Raw genomic sequence first — 26382 nt, 5'->3', positions numbered from 1 at the left:
TTTTCCCCATTCTGGAGTGTGTGATGACATCCAAGGCAACAGAAAGATAACAGCAAATCTTGGTTAAGCCAATGGCTTAGAAACCAGGCCAAGGAGAGCAGGAAGAGATTTTGTTTATATTTAAACCTGCATTTGCAAGCCAGCTGAAAATACTGCTTCATAAAAGCAGTTTAAATAATGCTAATGCACATACATTTTAAAAAATCACATCAATCATGGTAAGTGGCTCAATAATTCATGGCTGCTTCTATACTTTGATAGGCTAACATTAAAAGTCTAAGCATAAAGTATTTATTCCCTTATTAAATAACTATTTAAGACATCAGTGGAATTCCACAGCATTTAAATTGGTGGTCAGGGATCAGCAGTGAGCAAGGAGGAGTTTGTAGCAATATAAGGAGAAGAAAAAAGTAACCTCAAGCAGCAAAGCATCCCTAGTGTGATAACTAAACACAAAGTGCCTGTGACATGTGGGATGCTGAACTTACATCAGCTTCATGGTGTGGAGCATCTCTTCCTCCAGCCAAGCAACCAAATCCCTCCAGGCTCTGCCTCTTGATTTCTGGGGTATTGCACTCATACACAGCCTCCTGCCACCTTTAAATGTCATTTTTCACAGGGGGGTTATTGGGACTAAAGCACTCCCTGTGGACAAGGTGTGATCACAAATCCCTTGTGCAGCATCTGACACCCTTCATGCACTGGCTGAAATTTTAATTGGAGGTCAGGGAAGAGATTTCCTTGCACAGAAGGAATGGTCCAGCCCTCTGCAAAGACTGGAAGCACAGAAATGATCTAAAAGCATAAGGCCACACTCCCTTTTAATGAATTGCTCTGTGAACAGCAGGTGATCCCAATATTTTTTAGGAAAAACATGGAAAGTTCTGTCCATTTCCAGCACCAAAAAGTGAGAAAATCCTCTAATGTACACCCTTTGCTTCAGGCAAAAACACTCAGAAATTCTGAATCTACCATGGAATGATGAGGATGGGAAAAGACTCCAAAGGTGTCGAGTCCATCCTGTCCCTTTGGATCCATCCCGCATCCTCACCGCGCCCCTGAGCATCCTCTGGTGACGGGCGGGGAGGGACCGGGCGGGGCCGGGGCGGCTCCGCTCCTTATAGCGGGGACGGACGGACCGACGGACGGACGGACGGACGGACAGCGGCACCATGGCCATCCCCTGCGTGGAGCTCAGCAACAAGATGAAGATCCCCGCCCTGGGGCTGGGCACCTGGCAGGTAGGAAGGCAGGGATCCGAGACGCGAAATAAAAATAATAAAATAGAGAAGGGAGCGCCGCTCTGGAAGAGGGGAGGGAAGGGATCCTAGATGCGAAATAAAGTTAAAAATAATAAAATAGAGGAGGGAGCGCCGCTCTGGAAGCAGCGAGGGAGGGAATGCTAGATGCTAAATAAAGTCAAAAATAATAAAATAGAGAAGGGAGCGCCGCTCTGGAAGAGCGGAGGGAAGGGATCCTAGATGCGAAATAAAGTTAAAAATAATAAAATAGAGAAGGAAGCGCCGCTCTGGAAGAGGGGAGGGAGGGGATCCGAGAGGCAGAGATGCGAAATAAAGCTAAAAACAATAAAATAGAGAAGGAAGCGGGATCCGTGCCCTGCGTGCGGCCGCTTGTGTAACCGGGCGGGATGCCAGCAACGGGGAGGGCGGGGGGAAACACGGGCAGCGGGGAACAGGCAGCGAAAATAAATATAAATTAGGGGCTGGAGAAGGTGGAAGGATGCACAAAACAAAAAATAAATAAATTTAAAAAATAGAAGAGAAAGCAGAAAGAGCGAGCGGCAGCGCGGTGGGGTCGCGGTCTGGGAGGGGATCCGGGCGCGGACTCGCTCTTTTGGGGAAAATTTGGGGAAGGTGAAGTGGCGAAACTCCTTGGGCAGCACAGAGAGCAGGGAGGGGAAATGACAGTGGGTGCTGGCAGCGCTGAAAGCCTCGCACAAACATCAACAAGCTCTGCTCCGTGCCCGCTGCCTTGGTGTCAAATGTGACAGACGCACAAAGCGGGGACTGCGAGCAGCTGCCGGGGGACGTGGCACGGCTCAGGGTGGGCTCTGCTGGCTTGCAGGCTCCCCCGGGAAAGGTGGAGGAGGTGGTGAAGTTCGCTATTGACGCTGGCTACCGCCACTTCGACTGCGCCTACTTCTACCAGAACGAGAACGAGATAGGGAACGCGGTCCAGCAGAAGATCAAGGAGGGGGTGGTGAAACGGGAAGACCTCTTCATTGTCACTAAGGTACAAGGATGCAAAATTGTTGGGGAAATTCAGCTTTCCTTGCAGAGAAACCTTCGTACCTGTAAAGGAACATAGGTACCTATTCCCCTCTCTGATATTCACTTCATGGTTTTCTTGTTGTATCTTAAAAGTCCCATCCTGCATTTGCAATTTGGGCTTGGTTTTGTCAGGAACTGCAGAGAAGTTATCACAGCTACTACTGATCTAATAATTTCCTCATAGCGATTAAATCAATTGTACAGGGTGTTCAATTGGACACACCCAAGAAAAGTAAGGGGAAAAAAAAGAAAAAATAAAACTGTTGTCTGGGTTCATCAGTGCTAAACAAGACATTTGACAACTGTGTCATGTACAAATGGTCCTGAAAGGGAACAGAAAGCAAAGTATTTCATGTGTGTTTTCTTCATTCCTTTATCTCACCCACTGGTCCCAGAAGTGCTCCTTACCAAAATGAACAGTTCAATTAATAAATTTATCACTTTGGGTTTTCACCAGCAAGACCAGAAAACCTTGAATATGACTAATATTTTTCCATGTAAAGCTTTGTTTTTGTTAAAGAACATGGTTTCCTTTAATAATACTTATTCTTCTGTTTAAACAACTCTAATTTTGGTTTCAAAAATGAAGCGAACTGTTCCCAATGTGGACAGTTAAAAGGGACAGAAAGAAGGTATCTGTGAGCTGCTCAACAGTCAAAACTTAGGTTTAAACAAATGCTAACAGCTTTGCTGTGTCAGACACACTAGCCAGTGTGTTACATTTATATCTGAGAATATCTTCTCCTAAGTGGGAGCCCTTAGCCCTCCATGGCAGGCAGCTTTGTGGTGTTTGTCCTGCTCACAGTGAAATGTTAAATCCTCATCTCCAGCATCTCCTGACTCAAGCGGGGAGGGATTTTTCCTCTGAGACCTCCAGGTGAGAAGTTCTGTCCCCTGTGGGAGCTGTGAAGTGACATTCTGGTCTCTCCCCACAGCTGTGGAACACGTTCCATGAGAAGCCCATGGTTAAGGTGGGGCTCAAGAAGAGCCTTGCTGCACTCCAGCTGGACTACCTCGACCTCTACCTGATGCACTTCCCCATGGGATTCAAGGTATTCCTCCTTACCTGCCCAGGAACAGGGTGCATCCCCTTCATCACTCAGCTGGGGCTCATCTGGCTCTCCCCTGATCCTGCTGGCAGCAAGAATTTGGTCACTAAAGCAGGGGTGTGTTTGAGCACAGGGGTCTGGCTTTTCCTGCCTTTTGGGATGAGATGTAGGCGTGACCCCCCTGGGTCCTCTGGCAACCAGCACAGGATGGTGGTTACAGAATGAGCATCTGGGTTTTTGGGGATGGTCTGAAGTAACCAGCAGTGAAAAATGAAGCATAGGATGGAAGGAATGTGTCTCTTCCCTCAGTCTACATCTGGGTAAAATAAATAAGACACAAAAATAAAGGGTCTGAGGGGGGGTCTGTTCCCTTCTCTCCAGATCTACAGAAGTTACATAATTATTACTAATCCCCACACTCTTTGCATGCAGGGACAGATTTTGCAAGATATGGCCCTGATCCAAAAGAGAATACCAATAGACACACATCATTTTTAGTTATGCAATGTGTTTAAACAACCTGCTAATTTGCTGCCTGTAAATGCATTCCAAAGTTCTAGTACACTGTAGGAAATCCAACACTTTAAAAGTGCATTATCTGCCTTGATTTCACAGGCTGGTGAAGAGCTGCATCCTCTGGATGACAAAGGCCACAGTATTCCCAGCGACACAGATTTTCTGGACACGTGGGAGGTAAGTCAATATTTGCTCCTCTGAGCAGGTACCAGCACTAAAGATGGAGCAGAGATCTGTGTGCAAAATGAAATTCAAGGATGTCTGGGTAGGAAGGACAGCCACACAAAGCTGTGCTTCAACCAGACAGCTGCTTGTATTCTTGTTTGGGGAGCAAGAAGGGGATGTTTTAATAAGGCTAAAGAGAATGAAGCTATCAGCACTGTAGGTGCTGCTCCCAAAATACTTGGATGCACACAATGGTAGAACCAACCCTTTAGATCAATCTAGGTGTGGCTGTTAGTTTACTGGGTGTTCATACAGTTAGGATTCTATTTTCTTTTATTAGCTGAGATACTTTTATGTAATCTCATCTAGCGTGAGTTGTTTGCTCATTTGCCACAAGCTTGAGAGAAATAAAATAATGTAATGTAATGTAATGCCACCAACTCATTCCCACACCTTGCTTGTCCTTACTCATTAGGCCATGGAAGAGCTGGTGGATGCTGGTCTGGTAAAAGCCATTGGTGTCTCCAACTTTAATCATGAGCAGATTGAAAGAATCCTGAACAAGCCAGGACTGAAGTACAAGCCTGTAATGAACCAGGTGAGAATTCTATTTCCATTCCTCAGCTAACCTTGCAGTCTGGAATCATAGAATGGATTAGGATTGGAAGGTACTTTAAGGATTATCTAGATTCAATCCCTCTCCATGAGGCTGCAGCCTTACACTTAGAAGTATTCCTAAATACATTTAGAATGTGTGTGTGTATATATATATAATTAGAGTTTACCTAAATTAATGTAATATATAAATATAATATACATGTCATATAAATAATACATCATTTATATAGTATATATTTAGAGTAATCTTAAATATATCCAGCAGAATCCCCACTGGGAGTTTCTGCACCAGCATGGGATGCATAGGACTCAGTCATTTTTCAACATAAAATAAACCATTCAACTTCATTACAGAAAGGAGCTGAAGAGTACAATTACATGACAAATTCTCACCACATACCTCATGACTGTAACCACAGGGACCTTCTGATTTTCTTCCACTTCTTTGCACCCAGCTGGAGGTGCTGAATGCCCATCTCCTCCAGGTGGGGAACATCCAGGGAAATCCCCACACTAGCTGAGATGGAAGTTGACTCCTGCACACATTTTTTCATGCTGGGCTTGTGAAGCAGCACAGACACAGCCCTGGCATCCCCCTGGAGCTGCTTCCAGGATGTCTCACCCACACATCTACCTGCAACATGAACTTGCTTCCTTAGGTGAGCTCAGATCATCTCCCCAAGCTTCTTCAAAGGCTCCTTGAGGCAAGGAGAGGCTGGGTGCAGCAGAGCAGAAAAAATGAACTTTGGCCACTCTGAGCTGCCCCTCTGACCATGGAATCTTGCCCACAGATTCCACACAGATTACACCTTCACTCTTCTCATCTATTTCTTGCTTTCTGTGGTAATGTGTAGCATGAGAAAGCAATTCTCTGCTAGGCCTCTAGACACTGCTGTGACATTAGAAGTTTTTCATAAGATAGATTTGAATCACCATACTGGAAGCCAAGTTTTCACATTTTTTTTGCAACCTGAGAGGATTTAAAATGCAATGCTCTGCATCTCAGCCAAGTCTGCCTCTTTATCAACCATCTTTCTGTGCCTGCAGGTGGAGTGCCATCCATACCTGACCCAGGAGAAGTTGGTCAAGTACTGTAAATCCAAAGGGATTGCTGTGACTGCATACAGCCCCCTGGGCTCTCCTAACCGCCCCTGGTAAGAGAGAACTGCACAAAACACTGCAGCTGAACCATGAAAATCATTATTGTTATTATCAGAAAATCAGGTCGAGGATACAGGTAAAATGAGAAAAGTTCTGTTGCCTTGATGCAGGTGATGTCCCCTGATGTGAGCTCCTACAGGGAAGCTATCACCTTCCTACCTCCACCATCTCTATTTTCTAACAGGGCTAAGCCAGGGGAACCCACACTGATGGAGGATCCCAAGATCAAAGAAATTGCAGCTAGACATCATAAAAGCCCTGCCCAGGTAAGCTGTCAGAGCAAATTATTCCTCCTCCTCAAATGTCTTACAAGCCAGTCCTAGCAGATGCTGCTTTCTCTAGAAATACATTATTAATGGGGCTGAACTTGGCTTTCATTCTGCCCAAGTTCTTAACAGCATTCATAAAAATTACCAGCTCTTTTCAAGGAGGCCTTGAGTGCCAAGTTTTGGGGTGGACTGATCAGCAACGGTACATGCTTACCTCAGATATTCACCTTCCTAAATTTTTATTCCTTTTTCCAGCTAAATTGTTCTTCAGAAGAGTCCTGCAATTTGGAGATATATTTGATTGCCTCCAATCTGCTCATGTGCACAAAGAATTATTGAAAGCTGCTTGATTATTTAAGATTTCTTCTTTTCTCTATTAGTTTTGCTAGTCACATGAATGAGTTGTTGCCAAGGGTGTGCAGAACCTGTACTTCAGACAAAGCCACATGCAATCAAAGACAGGCAGAGCAGGACTAAAACATTGTATACAACAGCTCTTTTTTGGGAGAGGACAAACTTTCAAATTCTATAAGTATGTTTTTCCTTGTATAGACTTTCAAAAGCTGAACCTTTTTGTGAGGTACTTACCTGTGAGCCCAAAATTATCTGTAGTATCATTATGCTATTGGGTCATATAATACAAGCCAGAGCATCATTATTTTTTTTCCCCTGCTACTACCCTAAACAAAACCAAAATAAATCCTAATAAAGCCACAATGCAAAACAACACAGGCTAGAAATAATTATGGTTTGCCAGTCTACTGTTAAATACATGAGCAAATTATGGCATGTCAGACTCCTGTGTGCAAATTGGTGCTCTTCCAAAGAATGAATGTGGTTGTAAATGAAGAAATTGTAGATTAAGAGGAAAAAAAAAGTCCATGAAATGTGTTTGAACAGATTTTTGGGACCCCAAGGTGTTTATGCTCCTCGTTCTTTCCTAGGTCCTGCTCCGCTTTCTGATCCAAAGAGACATCATTGTCATTCCCAAATCTGACAAACCACACCGTGTGGAGGAGAACATGAAGGTGAAACACTGGGAAATGTGGGACAGGCACCACAGCCACAGCCCCTCTGTGCTCCCAAGCAGCACCTGAGTCACTGGAAGGGGGGTACAGAGGTTTGAACTCTGGGGCTCAGCATTTCCAACCCAGCTGGGGAGAAGCATTTTGTTCCTGGTTACACCAGGGCTGTCTGAGCTCTGCTGCTGCAGAAAGGGAGCCCCAGGTTTGGTCCTGCCCTTGGGGAAAAGCTTAGCAGGTGCTCAGGGTGCAGAGGAACAAGCTGTGAACACCAGACCTGTCAGTTTGTCTCACTCTGGGGCTGTGGCTCCCCTTGGCAGTGAAGTTTTAGCTGATGTTTGCTCATGAGGTGTCACATCCTATATAATAACCCTGTGCTGCATGAAATCCATGGTGATTGGAGTTATTTCTCCTATGAACCCCCTAGCAAGAACTCTTAGGTGATACCCAGTGCCCTCTCCCAGCAGAGAATTTAACCTCTAGTCCCAGGATTTGTGACACACCCTGGCACCTGCAGTCTCCTCTGTGTGCACTGCAACACCAAGTGCAGTGGAGCTGGCATCCAGCCACCCACAAATGCAAGACCTTGCTATGAAAAGCACCTCAGGGAGAAAAGCACTGTCTTGATGACTTTAGGGGTTGTTATTTGCCTCAGAAATAAGGCTTGATGCAGTCCTACCCCAAGTCCTAAGTGCATGAAGCACACTTAGTAGCTAACTACTCATGAACCAAAATAAAAAGAGCTTTTTTTTTTCCTCTCTCCCTGCTAGGTGTTTGACTTTGAACTGTCTAAAAAGGAGATGGATGTCATCCTCACCTTTAACAGGAACTGGAGGGCAGTTCCAGTGGTCCAGTACGTTCCTTATTATGCTTATTATCCTTACTTGTCCTATTTCTGTCTGTATTTTCATCCCCCTTGTCTTGAAAACATACATGACCAAAACCAGGGAGAGCTCCTGCTTTAAACTTTAATGAGACACATCCTGGAACTGCAACAGGGAAATGCTGCCCAAGGTATTTTCTGCACTACTTCAATAACAAGGTCTTTCTCTTTTCAGAGCTGTCAACCACAAGGACTACCCATTCAAAGCAGAGTATTAAATCAAGATCTCCACTCACCTCCTTCCAGATTAGATGTACTCTGCAGCTCAATCTTCATTTCTTCTTCTGTAATTGATAATCATTATGAGCAGCCACCTTTTTTTTTTTTTCTCCTTTTTTTAAGGAGACCACTAACTGATGTAAGAATGCTGCAACAAGGGCTGGGTTTTTGCAAAGATGCTTAGGAGAAATCTGGTTTTGATTAGTAGTAAAAAGACAATGCCTTTTCATTTCCTTTTTTTTTTTTTTCTGGTGTTCCTTAATTAGAGACATGTTTAACAAAAAACTAGTGACTTCCATGGGGTTTTTTTAATGTTACTTCCAGTGTGGTCAGTCATGAGTCACTGTCAAAGAATGCTTTAATTACCTTGCTTTTTATATACTTGTGATTTTTACAGAGTGTATTTCTAATGCTTTAAAATTTTATATGAATAAAATTTTATTAACAACAAAAGTCGATCAGTGTAGTCCTTAAATTGTTTTATATAGTTTGGCATGTTCTTCTAAAGTCTGAAAACAGCATCATGGGCAGGGACAACTCACAGCAAAACCCAGCCCTGCCTCCAACACCAGACTGGGAGTCTCCAACATAAAATTAGATTTTTGCAACTCTGTTGGCAGCATCCAGAGTATTACACTCAGACACAGGCTGGCTTTACCTAAGGAAAGCAGGGAAAAAACTCTTCTCCAAAATCACCAAAGCAAACCCCGAGACAGCCTCACAGATAATTGCTCTAAAATATTTTCAGATAGATTTTGCCAGGCCAAAGCCAAGCTGGTTTGTGGCATTCAGGAGAGATATCCTTAGGGGTTCTTCACCTTATCTCAGAGATATCACAATTCCTATCCCACCTACAACAACTGGTCCATTGCTACTCATGAACAAACAGCTGGCTGCTGATGGAAATATTCCATTTATTGCAGATGCAGTTCCAGAGTACATTGTTTGAACAAATGATTTTTATTGCAGCTATCAGATATATTTGAAAGACTCAGAGGAGTGTTTACAAAACTCCCAAACAAACAAAAAAAAAAAAAAAAAAAAAAAAAGAAACAAAACATGACAACTCACAGACAATGTCAGGCACAGTTTCACCCCCTACAGATAACTTGGTGCATCTCTCTATGTAAACAAGATGTTCCAGCCAAGCAGGGGAGCCCAGCTCTGGGTTGAAAAATAACATTACACTTCTCTGGGAAGAAGTCAGATGCTGTAAGACATGGAAGTGGTGATGAGGGAGGCTCTAATGCACAACAGAGCTGTCAACAACGTGCTCAGGGGCTACTTGGGTTGCTCAGTTTATACACTCTAGGATGTAAATGCTAAACTGTATGGCATGTAAATCCAAACCAAGCTGTCCTATAGCCATGTATTTACTATGTACAAATGAAAACATCTGTAAATAAGATATTCAGGAGAGAGAAGTAAAAAGAAGCATCACAAAGATAGAGGTTTACTTCATTTTCGGTGGACCTGGTGTACAGCACTGATGGATGGCAAGATTTAGTGAACAGTCATTTGAAACAAGCTCCAACTCTGTTTACATTTTTTTTTCCTTTTTAATTATGGTAGTTTTATATAAATTAAACTACAACATTTTATACAAGTGACCTACTTTTGACCCTCTATACCCTTAGCTTTTCCTCTTTTAAAAACTATACTTTCTTTTTAGTTACCCATTACTGGGCAACAGACATTTAAAATTTTTTAAAACTTATCTCACCATACCTCTAAGGACAACTATGAAATCTTACTACAGAAAAGTGTGTGATTTTGTCTTTATTTTTTTTTTAAACTGTGATATTGGCTAATTATGTATGTTTATTGCTAAATATAATACTCTAGCACATATTAAAGCATTCTACCATTAGTAGTGCCTTTAGGCTAAACTTTGTAAAGCTATGTGTGTATATATATTCTAGATTGCATTCAATTACTAGTTACTAACAACAAAAAGAAATACCAGTACCGCTGTCAGCTAACATAATCATCCAAATTTAGGTATTAACTTAAACTAGAATGGAAAAAAACTGATACTTAAAAAAAGTATAAAACAAAACAAAACAAAAAAACAAAAAAAAAAAAAAAAAAAAAAAAATTAAAACACGTTATTGATGCAGTATTTCTCATGACATGGGCAACGTACAGAAAATATTACATTGTCAACTAAAGATATTTCTTCCATGCCTTAGTCTAAAGTGCAGAAAGAAAAATACTTCTGTATTACAAAAGGAACCATGGTTTTTATAGGTTTGCTGCACACCTTTCCCAAGCAACTTCACTTTACATGAGTTTTGGGTTGACCTCTAAAGCCAGCTGAAATCACTGTTCAGATACATATTTCTGACTATCAGTAGGAGAGTCTATATATTTCACAGCATGGGTTTCTCTAGGAATAAAGGCTCTTGTGCAAAGGCAGTACTATTCTGATGAATGTCTAGACTGATTATTAAATACAGTGCTAATATACATGGTTTTAACTGGGATAATGCAAAAAGACATTTTGGTAAATAAACATAAATATAAAAAGAACAATTTAGCACTTTTTCCTTTCCCCCCCCCCCAAATTGATTGGTCCAGCATCTTCAGTGGCCTTCTATGGTTCTTTCTCAAATTGTCTCAAACCTGCTGAGAAAGAGACAGATTAAATATGCCTTGAAACAACCCAAACACATCTCTGACACTCTGGTTTAAAAAAGGACAAGAGCAGCAAAACAATTCTGCTTTGCACAACTCTAAACCAAAAAGAAAAGTTCACAGGTACACCACACCACTGGCTTTACATAAAACCACTAAAAATGTGTGTGCACATAATAAAGTGCAGAAAACCAAGAGTTTTTCTGTATAAGTTTCACTCTTGGTAAAGAATCAAGGGATGTTGCAAAGCATTCCCAAAGCTGATAATTGGTCAGTGAACTTCCATTCTTTCCCACTGATTCTGAGCCATACAATTAATTTAATTGACTTTATTTGGAGTGCTTTAGGTTAAAATAAAAACAAAAAGCTAAGAGGGCTATTTTACTGATTTCTTTCTGTAAAACTAGGTTGTATTTCACCAAGCAGTGGTTTCAAAATTACAATACCAAAAAAACCCAATGCACAGCTCCAGCAAGAGAAATTTCTCAACCATTCATATTTCAATCATATTGTAATAGAGTTTTTGAAAGGCAAAAGCATAAAGCAGTTTTTGGCATCAATGTGATGCCAACATTTTAAATTTTAAAATTTAAAACACAGGTACACCTATGCAAAAATGTGGCATCATTTCTATATAATAATAGGTATTACAATATTTGTATTGTATTATTATGTGCATATGATCAAATATTGTATGTATTATTTTATTAAATATAGATATAATAGTGCACGTTAACATTATATATATAACATTATTATATATATATATATATATATATATATATATATATTATATATATAACATTATTATATTATACACATGTAAATTAAACTACAGAAATAGGTGCAATGAATACATTAAGGCATTACTTACCATTAGTCTCTGATTTTTTCCCCATAGCTGATACCTGTTTGAAAAAGCAAAAAGCCATTATTGGAATCCCATATAGGGGAACACTGCTATTTGTAACAGGAAAAAAAATCAACTCAGTGCAAAGGACAGATGTGCACACATAACACAGCTCTGCCAAACAGGAATATAAAAGTGACACACTGCTTTCTGAACCTCACTGTGCTTCCTCTGATATATAAAAGGTGAGTTAGTAGCAGAATATTATATAAATATATTTATATATAAGTGTTGTTACCTTAGAGGAAGCAGCTGGCTTCTCCACTGACTGCTTCTCCCAGAGATTACGTTTGCCAGATACATCTCCTGGTCTTAAATCCTGTGTTTTCATGTCAGAGAACAGAAACCAACATTAGTTCAGCTTTATTTTCACTTGGTAAAGAAAAGGTTAGAATGCAACTTCCTCACAAGAGAAGTTGAACACCCACCAGAGGTAAATATTACATTGTCTATCACTATAAAGAATTATATTTCACAAAATAACTCCACATATATCCATGTTTTAAGAAAAAAACAAACCTGATGCATCTATTTTATATGGCACAGACTGGTCTTAACTCAGTATGTTCAACTTATGTAGTGAAGAGTTACTGCACCATCTGATTTTTATAAAAAAACAAAGACAATTTTTGCATTACAAAAACCCACATTTTTTTCAGGGACAGTATTTCTGTTAGAGAGGAATTCAATAGTAGCTTGTCCTGGTTATTTTAGATCAAAATCAAAATATTTTATTTAAAAAATGTGTAAAAATAGAGTTGGACTTCTAATACAACAGAAAAGCAGATTCTACTCAGCAACCTTAAATATAGATTTCAGCATTTCTCACTGTAGTCCTTCATATCCATTTTAATTTCCATTGCATCATTTGCAACCTTAGGATGTGCCAATCACTAGCCTGACAGGAAAAAAAAAACAACCCAAAAAACAAAACAGATGAGGTAAAGTCATCAAAGAATAGTAGTATTCTCTGAAAATGAGTGTATTATGGAGAGTTTAATCAAAACTCCATAAAAATGTCAAATTTTAGCTTATTGGGGAAAAGGAGGGCTGCAAATGGAAATGACATCTGCTAGGGAGATGGATTGATATCTATCTGGACATAAAACTCTCATTTTCAGGAAGTGTTCAAGTCTTGCACAGCCTCCAGGATTTTGTGCTGCCCATCCACAGGGAGGAAAGTTTTCTGCAGGTGAGAATTTCTACCTGTAAAATGCTCAGTGATGGATGGAAATGAGATTCCTGCAGGGGGTATTTGCCACACAGGGCTGCTGGGGGTTAAAACTTTAAGCCAATTCTGCACTTTAAGAAGGGAGCTCAGTAGTGACAGAGGAAGGAAGAAACAAACCAACTCTGACCTTATCACAAATCCACTTGCAGTGGACATTACCACACAAATCCATTCCCATAGTCCTGAAATAATTTGGGGTCTGTGATTTCAGTTCACCATAAAACTGAAATCTTGAATTCATTATTCTCCTCAAACCCACAAGAATCTTGATGGTCACAAAAACCTTGAATATTTCTTTACTTTGGCAGAATGTGATGGGGGTGAGAAGCTATTTGCTAAATAAGAAATTCTAGGCTTCCCTTCAATTTATCCTGACTTAAAAAAAAAAAAAAAAAGTAAAAAATCACACATTATAGATGTACATAAACCTTCATAGTCAATGATAAACAGGTTTACCTGACCAACTTAGCAAACAGACCCCAAAGAAGAAGAATAGGAGGAGGGCACGTTCCTTCAAGCAGAGACATTGAAAGAAGAAAGAGCAATCTATAGAGAAAGAGGGAAATTAAGACATAGATAGGAACAGTTGGCTGAGGGAAAAACAAGAGATTAGTTTCACATTATCTAAAGGATGCAACTTAAAAGAAAGAGAACAAAATCTGGAGGCAGATCCTATAGTGGACAATGCTGCAAATTTCAAACTCCTCTTTAGGACAAACAGGAGTGTGGATTGAGAAAGTGTTTTTCAGGCTGCATTTGTTATAAAGGGCAGGTGAACTGGCAGGAAAACACTGCACAAGGACAAGAGAAGGAACAAGTTCTTTAACAAAATCCTGAAGTTTAATCATTGACACCACAAACAATTCTCCAATAAGGACATAGACATTCCAGCTCCTCATCCTCACCCTTCCCACCCCAAGTTACCTCTTCCTGCTCCTTCCCACATTCCTAATTTATTTATTACCTTGATAACATTTTCTGTCCTGATTCCTGCTGAACTAAAGTGCCTTCCTTAGGAGTTACATCCAGGCTCATAAAGAGCTAAATTATTTCAGCTGTGTTTTAAAACATACTTGGAAGTTTTTTACAGGGCAAGGGCCAAATCCAAGTGTGTGTAATAAAAGCCATCAGCCTCTGCCCCACCTGCTGAAGAGATGGTTGTTCCAGGGTCACTTACAGAAGGTTTTGGAGCAGGGGATTTGTTGCTCTCTGGGGTCTTGGTCAGCCACTCATTGATACGACTTGAGACACCAACCTTCAGCCCAGCAGTTTCCTGCAGAATGACAAAATCCAGTCAGAAGACTTCCAGAATGCCTTTTGCTCTGTTTGCAATGGTTTAGATTTAAAAGCAAAGCCAAGCCTGAGTTTAGCAGAAACTGAGCCTGTGGCTTGCTCAGAGATATCCTGTGTGCTCTGAAGGTATTGTCCCTATGAATTGCACTGTGCTACTGCCCTCTGGTTTTCAAAAATTATATATATGGACTGACAAAAACATCTCCACATCACTGCTACCCCAGTAATAAATGTCAGACATGAACATGCTGTTTTGACCACAAACCCAAACTCCAAAAATCTTTGGCTTAATAGAAGAGACATCAGTTCAAATCTACCTGTTTTCTCCTGTTAAACTAATTTTTTTATTCAAAAAAAGAACACAATAGAGAAATGGCTAAAACATTAAATCTTTAAAAGGCTAGAACAAATTACTAAAATTTAATTACTCTCTGTAATAACCCACTTCAATCCATGGCTCATCTTTTTGCCTATGATAAACACTCAGCAACTCACATCAATTTATAGAAAGAAAATGTTGCCTCAAGGCTTTACATAGGTCTCACAAATACTTCTATGAATTATCTAGAAAGTATCATCACTATCCTGTCTATTCAAATCTCTTCTGCTCCCCAAAAGAATTTTGCCCTACTCAAAAGAATTTCTTTGTACTCTGCTTGAATGACCCAGATGTGTTTTTCTAAGATATCTGATGTGGCTCTGGAATGTCTCATAACTGAGCTCAGTAGGTCACTAAATTCTTCCATTATACCCAATATTGCAGCCACACCACCTTGTGGATTTCTGAGGTCTTCAGGATCCTTTGGGATCTGTCAACAGCAGCAGACAGGCTTACCCAGAGGAAAATGAGCAGCAAGGTCAGGTCCAGAGCACAATTCTTTCTAATCACTAGGTTAAATTAAACACAAACCTTATTTGGTGTTCCTGCCCCAGAAGGTGATGAAAAAACATTCCCTTTCTCCCACATGCTCTTGATATTACGGACACCCTCAGCTGGAACGTGAAGGTCAGAAGCTTTAGCTGGTCTTGAAGCCTTTGTGCCCTGGGGAAAAATTGGTGTCTGGCATTAAGAGCTGGATCTGCAGGGTGGTTTGACTCCAGGGAATGCAGAATTTTTATCTGGCTCTAGCACTGATCATGCAAAGATGAGGAGGAGTACCCAGCTCCAGAAATGCCACTGAGATTCTCCCTCCTTTCCCATTTGCACTTGCACCCTTGATACAATTGTGAAAATGGCACTCACTTTAATTTTTTTTTTTTTTTTCTGTGTTTATTACCTTTCTAAAACCCATGGCAAACCACAGCTCTGCACACAGCTGCTCCAAGGCCTTAAAACCTTAGTTAGTGCCTGGATTCTGGAAGACTGGCAAAGGGAAATCTGTTCTGTCATTCAGCATCACACTGCTCCATCTTCAGACAACTGAACCTCAGCATCCTAGGGGTGAATCTCAGCAGCTACAGTATGTTTAAAACAAGGTGTTCCTTCAAAAGATGGAGAATTGGAGTTTTCAGGTGTTTTTTTTTTTTTTTTTTTGGGAAATGTGTCTTTTGCATGGTTAATAAAAACACCAGGCTAAATTATTCCTCTTTCTTCTTTTCAAAATTCCTGCACTTTTTACATATCATAGATTTGATGAGAATAGGAATGTGTGTGTGTGATGCTTTGGCTCTCTAATTGCAGAGCAAGTCAGATCTGGCAATTTGTGGACAAATCAGAACCTCAGCAAAGGAGATATCTGGAGTCAGATGGCAGCTGCATACATTGGTACCAATCTCCTATTTCACCTTGGACAGAAAAAGCCCTCAGGTCTGGCTCTCAGGCACAGTGCTCAAAATCACCTGGGGCCAAATTCTGTGTCTTAATGTGGTTTTGATTTCTCTTTTGTCACTTAACTAATTGTCTGCAGAGTGTGTCTCTGGCAAGGAATTTCACAGGGAGCTGGCAGCCAGCAGCACAGAGCCATTCCTTGCTCTCCAAAATAAGATGCTGGGTCAGCTTTGCTCAGGATGAGCATCAGCTCAGTGCTGACAGGTCTCTCATCAGCCAGGATGCTGAGTGAACCCTCCAGATCTAACCTTACAACACAGGGCAAACTGCAGCATGCAAGGGAAGACACAAATCTGAGTTTTTGTTTAGATCCATCTCCAGATGTAGGTTACAGATCTGCCTCAAGCATTTTGTCCTTGAAGCCACCTTAAAGAAGAGTTTGTGATTAAAAAAAAAACAAACCTGCAATTCTTGAATAGCAAAACAAAGGCTGGTTAAAGGCCCCAAAGCCATTAGTAATTAGATCCATTTACTGGAATTAACTTACCTCAATTGCACTGGTGTATTGCTCAAGTCTGCTGTCAATCTTTGAGACAACTGCTGTTGTCTGGGTGGGCTTCATGCCACTACAGGAAGTAAAAAAGAAACCAAAAAACAAAAAAACAAGAATTATTATTCCTTCCATTTAAACACTGCTGCTTGAACTGAACTTACTGTTTATTTGCTTTACCTCTTTTGAGCAGATTTGTTCAGAAATTCTGTTCGCTCCTCAATCTAGAAAAGAGAGGAACAAAAGCTTTAAAGTTAATAAAGAGTCAGCCTGTACAAGGCCAGCCTGAACATCATTTTAAATGTCAAAAAAGTCAATCTGAGATACATTCCAACAGAAATTTCACAGACACACACAAAGGTTTTATAGATAGCAGCCTATTATGATTCAGAATTAGAAAAGTGGAAATATTTTCTGCATGAATGTGTGCATCCTACACATTTCTTCAGTGTCTCATGTAAGAGAATAAATGAACAACACAGAAAGAAGAAAAGGGATGAAGTCTATCTCAAGGAAGGAATTGATATGCACAAAAATCTGTGCCATCCTCACATCTCCCACACAAGAGCAAGTATGTATCTCTAGAGACAGACAGCAAACTTAATAAAGTTTTTCTGAGCTGAGACATCAGCCTAGGCCAGGTTTGGAGCTCAGCCACAAAGCCTCCCTTACACATGTTTTTGGAGGACACTGGCAATTTAAATTTGAGCTCTGAAAAACCCATCAGTGAAAACCCTGCTCATGTTCAGGCAGGGTCAGTGAATACTGAATCAGTATCTACCAGCTGTTATTATACAAACTGCTATCTGACATTTCATCATCACTTTCTACTCTGTAAATAGGAAAATACTGTGACACTTCTGTCAAATCTCTCAATACTAAAAAAACTCCATCCCTGAATAAAGTTTTAAGACATTTCATTTTGTGGGGTGAGGGAATGGGGAGCATGTGCATATATTTGTATTCTGGGTCAAGAAATATTTTCATCCAGCTTCCTCAAGTCTTATCCACATTGCATTGTTCCACTTCTCATGCCAGGCTCTACAGTATCACATAAAAGTAAAACACATGCAAGCAGCTCCAGGGGATTGAAATGATTAATAATCATCCTGGCTGGATTCCTGGGGACTCCCCAGGGTCAGCAGGGGCTCTCCCTGTAAAGTAAATTTTCAATTTACTTTAACCTGACTGCTCTGGCATGCATGCCTTTAAAACCAGGCAGTGACAACCATTCCTTTAAATGGTTCTCTCCAGTGCCTCTAGCATCCAAGGCTATCCCAGAATACCAACTCCCACAGCAATCCCATCAAAGGGCAGGCATGGTTTATTCCTCAAGCCCTTGCAAGCAAAAACTCAGGCTTGAGTGCAGAATTTGCCAAACGAGCTCACTGGAGGAACTCCAGCTACCACCCATCCAGCTCAAAGCACCTCTGAAGCTCTAAAATATACATACAGCTTAGAGTTATTTGCATTACCAGTTTTAGCTGCCAAAGCACGAGCTAAAAGCAGTCCCAAGTGCAAAGATGGGCTGTGCTAGGACAATTCCCCAGTTCCAGGGGAGGGATGTCACAAGGTGGCAGCAAAAGACCAGCAGGAGCAGGGTACAGCTCCTCCACCCAGGGATGCAGCCAGCAGTGCCCAAAACCAGCAAGCCAATGGTTCAAAAAACAATGAGTTGTTCCAGCAAGAGCCTCCAGTTTGTCCCCAGTCTGTGCCCAGCTGCACCAGGGAAAGAAACCCTGCTGGGCAGCAAGGGCAAAGAATGTGGATTGTCCCAAAGAACCAGGACTCAAGGAAACAGCCTAATAATTCATTTATAGGCTCTTCACAGTCTGATGTGCACAGCAGTAAAACAGAGTAGGCACTGGTGGAGGAGGAGGACAGCTGGGAGGGAGGATGGGCATTATTCTTGTGTTTGTAGTAAAAAGATAAAGGTGGGGTCATTCTTCACCCACTCTCAGAGCTCCAGCTGTGGGATCAGAAAAAGGACAGGAGCTGTTCAGAAGAGGGGAGTGAAAAAGCAAAACCAGAAAACAAACAGGAAAGAGTTAGGAAGAAACCCTCAGAGCTGAGCAAGGCCCTCTGGAGGGATAAAATACCTTCTGCACATTTCTGTGAGGATTTATTCTAGAATATCCTCCTCAAAACACAGCAGAAGCAGGCATGGAACACACCCAGAGCAAACAAACCTGTACACATGTACATTCAGCACATAAATCAAATACATCTAGATTGCACAGCAACATCTAAAGGTTCATTTACCCACTGCACATCACACAAACTCCATGCAAAGAATTTAGAAGGTTTGGCACATACAGTAAACAGTATGACAAAATAGATCTGTAAAAGAAACAGGCAAAGCAGGGTGGTTAACAAAAAATGCAAGATGTTTTCTCAGCTTCAGACCAGGCAATGAGAATAATCTTTCTACTGCAGTCATCTTAACAGGATCTTGTTAAAGAGCTTGGACTATGTTTTGTCACCATGGAATACTTTCAGAACACAGACATATTCAAAAAAGTCAACCTGTCAGCTTCTAATTGAATTGTGACCAGAAAGAATGAGTTAACACACAATATGAGACCATGACCTGTGAAACAAAAAAAAACATTAGATATTCCCAGGAAAATTTGTTTCATAGAAATGGTTCTTAGGAGCTGTAAACTGTGTATTGAATATTATGCAACAGAAACTTGTAAGTGGAAAACTCTTCCCAAAAGATGTGTCAAGGAGGAAGGGGAATAAAAAACGAACACAGAAAACAGAAAATGAAAACAGTATTTTGACTTTGCCTCATATCTAGCATGGGGAAGTACCTAGTGGAAACCCATTGGAGCAGCATCCCCTGGGAGAGGCTTCTCCTCATCCTCCCTGAGTGGCTAGCACAGCCTCTTGCTTCATTAAGCACATTTATGCTTTTTCCTGCTGTCAGCAGCCTCTGAGCAGAGTGTGCCAGTTCAGCTCAGTTTACCCACCAGACTGGAGTGCTGCCATCAGCATCAAAGGTGGGGAAAAAACAAAATGCCACACACCCTGTCCTTACCATCCTATTTTCCCTCTGCCACAAGAACAGCTCATCTGGGAAGAGCTGATTATGTGGAGTCCAGTTCTTCCCAGCCACTGCCCCAGCTGTCAGGTATTGAGAGCAATAATGAGACAGGACAAGATAGGTTCTTAAAGAGAAAAAAGTCTCTGAGAAGTCCTGTCTTAGCTGTCAGCAATGCCTTGCAGAGTGCTGGCTGCCACATCAGCCCCTGTTTCCCTGTGTCCTTCTCCAAGGACAGGGGTATCCCAGCCTCCTGCCATTGCTCCCTCCCCTCAACACCTAAACTGCTTTTGCATTTCTCCAGTGCTCATCCCCAAGAAGAGACCTAGTGCTGAAATATCTGTTCTCTCCTGATTCATCCAGAGAATAGAATACAAGGACTCAGTCAGCTTCATTCACAAAGAAACACGAGGAATGAATTTGTCTAAAAAGCAAAATGATCGATGACTTCCCAGGAAATTTCATTCTTTGAATGCACTGTGTTTTGCATGAGCCAAAATAAGGAAAGGACAAGCAAATGGGAGGGCAGCAGAGGCTGGTCCAGGCTTTGTCCTTATTTTAAAAAAATAACATGATACAGGACAGAGGCTGAACAGAAGTTTGGTACCACTGCAGCCCACAGGGTGCCCACCCAGGCCTGAGAAATCCAAGTTGCTTCTGCCCCTGAGCTAGTGATGAACTTGGGCAGTAATTTCCTGGCACATTTTCTTTTCACTGAGAAAGAACCAACCCTGGGGCTGTCACTGCAAGGACTCCACGCTGTGCCAGTTCTGCTGAAGCAGTGTCTCAGGTTTGAGGCAAACATTGTTATTTACCAGGAGTTGTCAATCACACTGTGATTTTTAGAGGCCAGACTAGACAATCTCAGCAGGTTTTTCTAAATACAAGCACGTGTGTATATTTTGCCCACGTCTGTGTATGCACATTTACATTTGGGCATCCACCAACTGTGTCACACACAGAGAAGAGCTGCACATCTTTGTCTCCCAATCCTGAGCCTGCCTGATGGACAGAGGCAGCACCCAAAGGAGGGCAATATGCCACACTGCTGCTCAGGTAATCTCCTTCCCTTCCTCTGTTCTTGCAGCTCCCTTGGCAAGCAGCACGCCCTACTTTCCTCATACTAGCCACTCCTATGAAATTATTTTTCTTCCCAAAAGCTTATCCCATCAGGAAGGACAGGGAAAGAGTACAAAGGTGCTTTGCCAAGCTGTGACCCAGGAGAAGTCAGAATGTGCACACATTATTTTTACACTGAGCCTCCCTTTTTTCAGTATTAATTCCAACCACCCACCCACAACTGTGCATTTGGGATTCTCACATGACTCATGGCAGATCTAATGAGATGATACATCCATCAAGGGAGAAAACCTGAGCCAGATGATTTCCAAATCAGAAGATAACTTGGGCAGTGCAGAGGAAGCTGCGTGCCAGGCAGGTGAGAGCAGCCTGAGGAGTCAGTCCAAATTCAAGGCAACAAAACAGGCTGGTCTTTAACACTGGATTCTGACATCAGCTTTCACATCAGGTTAATAAACTGGGATTACTCTCCCCTCAGCTCCTGACCACAGAATGCCAAGAAACAGTTTAGGGTGTGAACTCCTACAGCATTACATATCTACACTGGCCACCCACAGACACTGGACTGGGATCTGTAGAGAATCACCAATTTCTCAGAGAGAGAAACAAGAAAGAGGAAAAAATGTGCAGAGTTGCACATATCAGGTTTTGTAGCAAACAACTTCTACTTAACAAGACACAAAACCCAGTATAAAAAACCTGTACCTTGGATGCCTAACAACATTTGAAATTTTCATCTTTCCTCTGAAAATACACTTTGAATAGTGTAGCATCCAATATATAAAAGGTATCTGAAAGCTTTTCTCCTCCTGCCAAGTCCAGTGTTTTTTCTCACTTTTCCCAAAATTAGGATCTATATCCTTTTCACTTGGTGTTTTCAAGTACAATTTCCTCCATCCTGAGCCTTCCATAAATTAAAGCTCCAAATGTATGTCATAAAAGGCATCTCAATAAACAGAAGAAAAGGAAGCCCTCCCAGGAGGGCTGGGAAGAAGCTGTACATTTACAGTGTCTGTTATAGACATCATCCTTAGCAAACAAAATGGCAAGACCAGGTTTAACTAGTCTGAGCAAGTCCTGAAGCTTTGCAATTTTTGTTTACAACTGTGTATGTTCTGTTCCAGTATTTCAGGCTCAAATGTGTCTTAGAATCAAAAGATGAGTCCATTCAAAAACATTTGGACTCTGTATTTGCTAGAACTGGACCCAAAACAGACCTGAATCTCCAGATTGGATCAAAGTGCAGCTCTCTGTGAGTGGAAAACTGATTTTGTCCAAATGCAGGTTTTCACTCAACAGTTTTAATCTCATGGAGGTGCAATTCATGGTTCAATGAGCTGTTACCTGGTTCTTTTCTCTCCTAGCTCCCACTAAGTGTCCCTTTCAGACAAACATTTTGGATTCTTAAAAGACTAATGACACAAAATGAAAACAGAAAAAGATCTTTGAAAACATTAATAGATATGCAGTTTGGGCTTGAGCTGAGAAAACAACTGGACTGAATTCCAAAACAATCCTCCCAATAATTCCAGTGGGGCCAGGATTCCTCTTCCATGCTGAAAGACCATTTAATTGATTTATCACACTTCTAATATAATACAGGCCACAAAAGACCATTTAGAAATCCTGCAGCAACTGAAGGGTGAGGTATTTCTTGTTATGTAAGAAAATGAAATCCAGCCCAGTACTTCTAGATGTTATTTTTAGGGGGATTAGACATAAGCTAGAATTCCCATACAGGTCAGTTACAATTAATGATGATTAGGCTGAATGTGCTTAAGGACAAAGTAATCTGGCAAGCAAGAAAATAACTGTGCACGTGGAAGGAGTGAGAGAACATTTGTGACTTAATGGTCTTAAGAGATCTTTTCCAACCTAAATGCTTCTGTGATTCTACTCCAGTTCACAGAGCACTCCTACAATAATTTTTTAAAAACACAGTAATACAGCTCTAGGTTTCAAAAATGATTTTCTCTTGGAGGTGAAGATCCTTTTTGGAGATTCTTCATCAAGAAGAGACAGCTGCCAGTCTAGTCTCTATTTTTAGGAATTTCAATCATCTCAATGAATTAAGCCTTTCAGCTAGGGGGCTCAGGCTAAGCCTATCAGAGCATTTTGCTAGGTCTGATTACAAGTATTTCAACATTGTTTTTGATGTTGGACTGTTGGTTTGGACTACAGACCCCATTACTTTTTATACAGATGCTAGTGGGGAGGTTACCTTGAGAGATGAACCTTTAGGGCTGAAACATTTAAATGGCTTCTTGTCTTCAGACACACCATCCTCTGGCATCTTCTGGCGTTTTTCAGCAGCTTCAGCCCTTCTTCTTTCTATTTCTTCCTTCATCCTCCTCTTTTCCTCCTTAAAAAACACGAATGTTTACTTGTTCCTTCAGACACTACACCACCACCACAAGGCTGTGCAGCCCTGCAAACATTTACCAGATTTTCTAAAAACAGCTTTTTATGCCAGTCAGAAAAGATCAGTGATCTGCCTGAAATGTATAAAGATGTTAATGCCAAACCAGCACAGTGTTAAGGATGCCAGGAAGACAATTAGTGTGTGCTGCCCTGGTGTCTTGTCACATTGAGGTCACCAAATTTATTGTCACACAGTTCCACTCAGAGAAAAAGACTCAAGCTCAGTTCCTCTGTATTCTCTTGTATCATAGTGGTATTGCTTTTCTGTCCCTCTACTCTGACACTTACTGTGCCAAGGTTAATATTTAACGTGGAAAAACCAATAGGTGGCAGAGAAACCCAAGATGAAATGCTTGCAGATCTCTCTCCAGAGGTGAGTTTTGCCTCACAAGCTACAAGTCAAACCTGAAGCCCTCAAAGCAGCACCATAGTGAGCACTGGTCCAGCAATGTATTGTGCAATCTTGGCATCTACTGATTTCTGTTGTAAAGAGCTTAGTACATTGAAGGAACTGGCATTCAGCTGCCAGATACTATCAGCATTATTCATTTACCATTTCTTTTCCAAACAACTAGGATTCCTAAATGATGCACCAGAGACTTGGAAATCCTATTTGTAGAGTCCCTTGGCAGAGGAAGTACAAGAAAACAGATGTGTTGTCAGATGTCAATATTTAAATAGACAAGAATATCTCCCTAATGAGATCTAGCCTATTGTAACTATATACAACATTAGCATTCCAGCCCATCTGCAGCAGATAAATTTTAACATGCACTTTGTAATTCAAACTGCATAATGTCAAAAAAATTCTGTGGCTAGAGCACTGCCCCAAGATTTTGAATCCCCATGAAGATAAGAGATGAATGAACAGATGAAATCCTGACTTGTGAAAACAGATATTAGAGCCCTGCCTTTCCTAAGGCTGGAATTAGAATATTTTTGTCTACCCTGGATGCTGCATGTTTTACCTCAGGTTTTCACTAGGCAATGCTGAAAAGAGTTGTCAAGTAATGCAATAAAATAATAAATTATTATTATTATTAATAATTTGATAATAAAAATAATTAAAATTATGTCAAAATAAAATAATAATAATGTCTTGGGTTGCAATACAAGATGTGGCCAGAAATGTGTATTCTGTCACCATCTGTTAGAGCTGGGTGGGGCAGTGACCCTGATCTCCTGGCACATATTATCTGCTCATGGGCCATCTTTAAACCAGCTGGGGCAATCATCTTTATCTTTCCCACAGCCCATCCTCCCTCCAGGAGATATCTCCTGTTAATGGCCAGTGAGTCCCAGGGCATGACTGATAAAATTCCATCATCCCACTGGGAGATGCTCCAGCCAGGGGAGGAGCCAAGCCTTTCCTACCCAGATAAAAACTGAGATTTGGGACACCAAGGAACCTTCTTTGCACTGGATTCCAGAGGAAAGCCAGACCTTTCCACATCATCCCTGGAGCTTCAGAGGAAACTGCACCTTCTCCAGGAGCACTGCTCCAGCTGAACCACATCTGCCCCTGCAGGAGGATGCAGCCACCATTGAATGGGACTGTGCCAACACCCTGACTGACTGACGGGTGTCAGCTTGGATTCTGACTCTGGCAGGGTTGGGATTGTTCTTTGTAATGCTGCATTTCTATTTTAATTTTCCTAGCAAAGAACTGTTATTCCTAATTCCCACATCTTTGCCTGAGAGCCCCTAAATTTCAAAACTATAATAATTTGGAGGGAGGAGGTTTACATTCTCCATTTCAAAGAGACGCTTCTGCCTTTACTGGCAGACACCTGTCCTTCACACCAGGACATAACATAACAAACATATAATATATAATAATATATAATAATATACAATAAATATAATAAATACAATAAATATTAACATAATATAAAATGGAATAAATATGGGATAACAATAAACAATAAAAATGGAATAAACCCAAGCCCAGCACTCCGCGCTTCACACCTACCTCCTCTCTGACTTTCCTCTCAGCCTCCTCCTGCTTCTTCTTCTGCTCCTCCTCCTCCAGGATTTTCCGGCGCTCCTCCCGCCTCTTCTTCAGCTCGTCCAGCTCTGCGGCCGCCTCCTGCTGCTTCTCCTTCAGCTTCTCCAGCTCCTCGCCCTCGCTCTCGCCGCGGCGCCGCCGCTGCTCCTCCAGCCTCCTCAGGGCCTCCGCGCCCGGCTTGGCCTCCTCCGGGCTCCCCTTGGCACCAGGGCGCCTGCAAGGGCAATGCAAGCAGAGATGGAGCCTTGGGGTTTTCCCTTCCAGGACCCCTTGAAAGCCCTTGCTGGACCAGTTTCCATCAGGAGGTGTCGGGCTGGGATGTTCCAAGGAGAACGTCTCCCATCGCTGCCGGCGAGGAAGGAACTGAGAGAACTTGTGCCACCCCCTATATCATGTTCTGTGTCATAAAGGATGCACTGGTCCTCTGCTTTCAAAGGGAAATATTGTTTAGAAACCCTCTAGAAAAAGGCAAGCATCTTGGGGGACAAAGCAATTTACTTGACTCAGAGGACAGAACAATTTACTTCACTCAGAGGACAGAGAAATTTACTTGACTCGGAGGATAGAACAATTTACTTGACTCGGAGGATAGAACAATTTACTTGACTCGGAGGATAGAACAATTTACTTGACTCCGAGGATAGAACAATTTACTTCACTCAGAGGAAAGGGAGAAATAAGATAGGAGGGGGCATCTTCCAGTTTCAACCCTAAAAAGATTCCTGTCTTAGCTGTAACACCCATCAGTAACTCCACCAGCATGTACGAAAAGAAAGGTTCATCATTTTTCTTATATTTTCTAAGGAAAATGTGACATCTTAGTAAGGAACTGGAAATTATTAATGGTAACTTTCCACAGGAGAAAAAAAACCAGGAGTTTTCCAAGCAGCTGCAATAAGTGAGGCAGAAAGAAAGAATGCCACAAAAAGCCCCCAAACCTAAAGAATTTGCACAGGTGAAGTGGATGCTTCCAACAGATTCAGATAGCATCACCTTAAATTATTACCTCATCAGTGTTTAGACAAATGTCTGCTGCTTAACTGTGTTTAATGTTACTGCTGACAAGGAGAGAGGCACCTAAGATTTCTAGGTTTGCTACTGATAAAAAGACAGAAGATGAATGTATTTATGGAACTTTAAAAAAAAAAAACTTTTTCTAGATGTTGGCATCTAAAAAAACCTGGGTATAAATGACTTCATTAATGCAACCAGAGTGTTGCAGAGTATAATATCACAAAGATTCCA

At 41.4% G+C, this 26382-nt stretch overlaps 2 protein-coding genes across 10 annotated transcripts in view; one reads left to right on the top strand and one right to left on the bottom strand.

The window, feature by feature from the left end:
• Positions 1-1079: 1079 nt before the first annotated feature.
• On the top strand, positions 1080-9251 carry LOC130263269 (aldo-keto reductase family 1 member B10-like). The gene is made up of 10 exons (XM_056510795.1): positions 1080-1241; positions 2086-2253; positions 3227-3343; positions 3956-4033; positions 4497-4619; positions 5687-5793; positions 5985-6066; positions 7014-7097; positions 7862-7944; positions 8150-9251. Exons 1-10 carry the CDS (start codon positions 1173-1175, stop codon positions 8190-8192), a joined length of 954 nt encoding a protein of 317 aa, XP_056366770.1. The 5' UTR covers positions 1080-1172; the 3' UTR covers positions 8193-9251.
• Positions 9252-9641: 390 nt separating this feature from the next.
• The window catches only part of CALD1 (caldesmon 1), a 152500-nt gene continuing 135759 nt past the window's right edge, over positions 9642-26382 (bottom strand). For 7 of the 9 annotated variants that reach the window (XM_056510755.1, XM_056510791.1, XM_056510749.1 and 4 more), the window contains 9 exons: positions 25102-25351; positions 22930-23070; positions 16763-16806; positions 16580-16658; positions 15175-15306; positions 14149-14244; positions 11979-12059; positions 11705-11738; positions 9642-10821 (listed from right to left, as the gene is read on the bottom strand). In XM_056510755.1, coding sequence (XP_056366730.1) covers positions 10790-10821; positions 11705-11738; positions 11979-12059; positions 14149-14244; positions 15175-15306; positions 16580-16658; positions 16763-16806; positions 22930-23070; positions 25102-25351 — 889 coding nt within the window. In that variant the 3' untranslated portion in view covers positions 9642-10789. The remainder of the gene's footprint in view (positions 10822-11704; positions 11739-11978; positions 12060-14148; positions 14245-15174; positions 15307-16579; positions 16659-16762; positions 16807-22929; positions 23071-25101; positions 25352-26382) is intronic. The other 2 variants (XM_056510763.1, XM_056510793.1) reach the window with 1 other exon arrangement.

This window comes from Oenanthe melanoleuca, chromosome 1A (assembly GCF_029582105.1).
Source record: "Oenanthe melanoleuca isolate GR-GAL-2019-014 chromosome 1A, OMel1.0, whole genome shotgun sequence".
Taxonomy (NCBI): domain Eukaryota; kingdom Metazoa; phylum Chordata; class Aves; order Passeriformes; family Muscicapidae; genus Oenanthe; species Oenanthe melanoleuca.
This window is presented reverse-complemented; position numbering and strand designations above follow the sequence as displayed.

What these genes read in the sequence shown, in the direction of transcription:
- LOC130263269 (XM_056510795.1), top strand. Translation starts at nt 1,173, where the DNA reads ATGGCCATCCCCTGCGTGGAGCTCAGCAACAAGATGAAGATCCCCGCC. An exon ending in GGCTCTCCTAACCGCCCCTG is followed by an intron (nt 5,794 to 5,984) that starts GTAAGAGAGAAC and finishes ATTTTCTAACAG; the next exon opens with GGCTAAGCCAGGGGAACCCA. An exon ending in AGGGCAGTTCCAGTGGTCCA is followed by an intron (nt 7,945 to 8,149) that starts GTACGTTCCTTA and finishes TTCTCTTTTCAG; the next exon opens with AGCTGTCAACCACAAGGACT.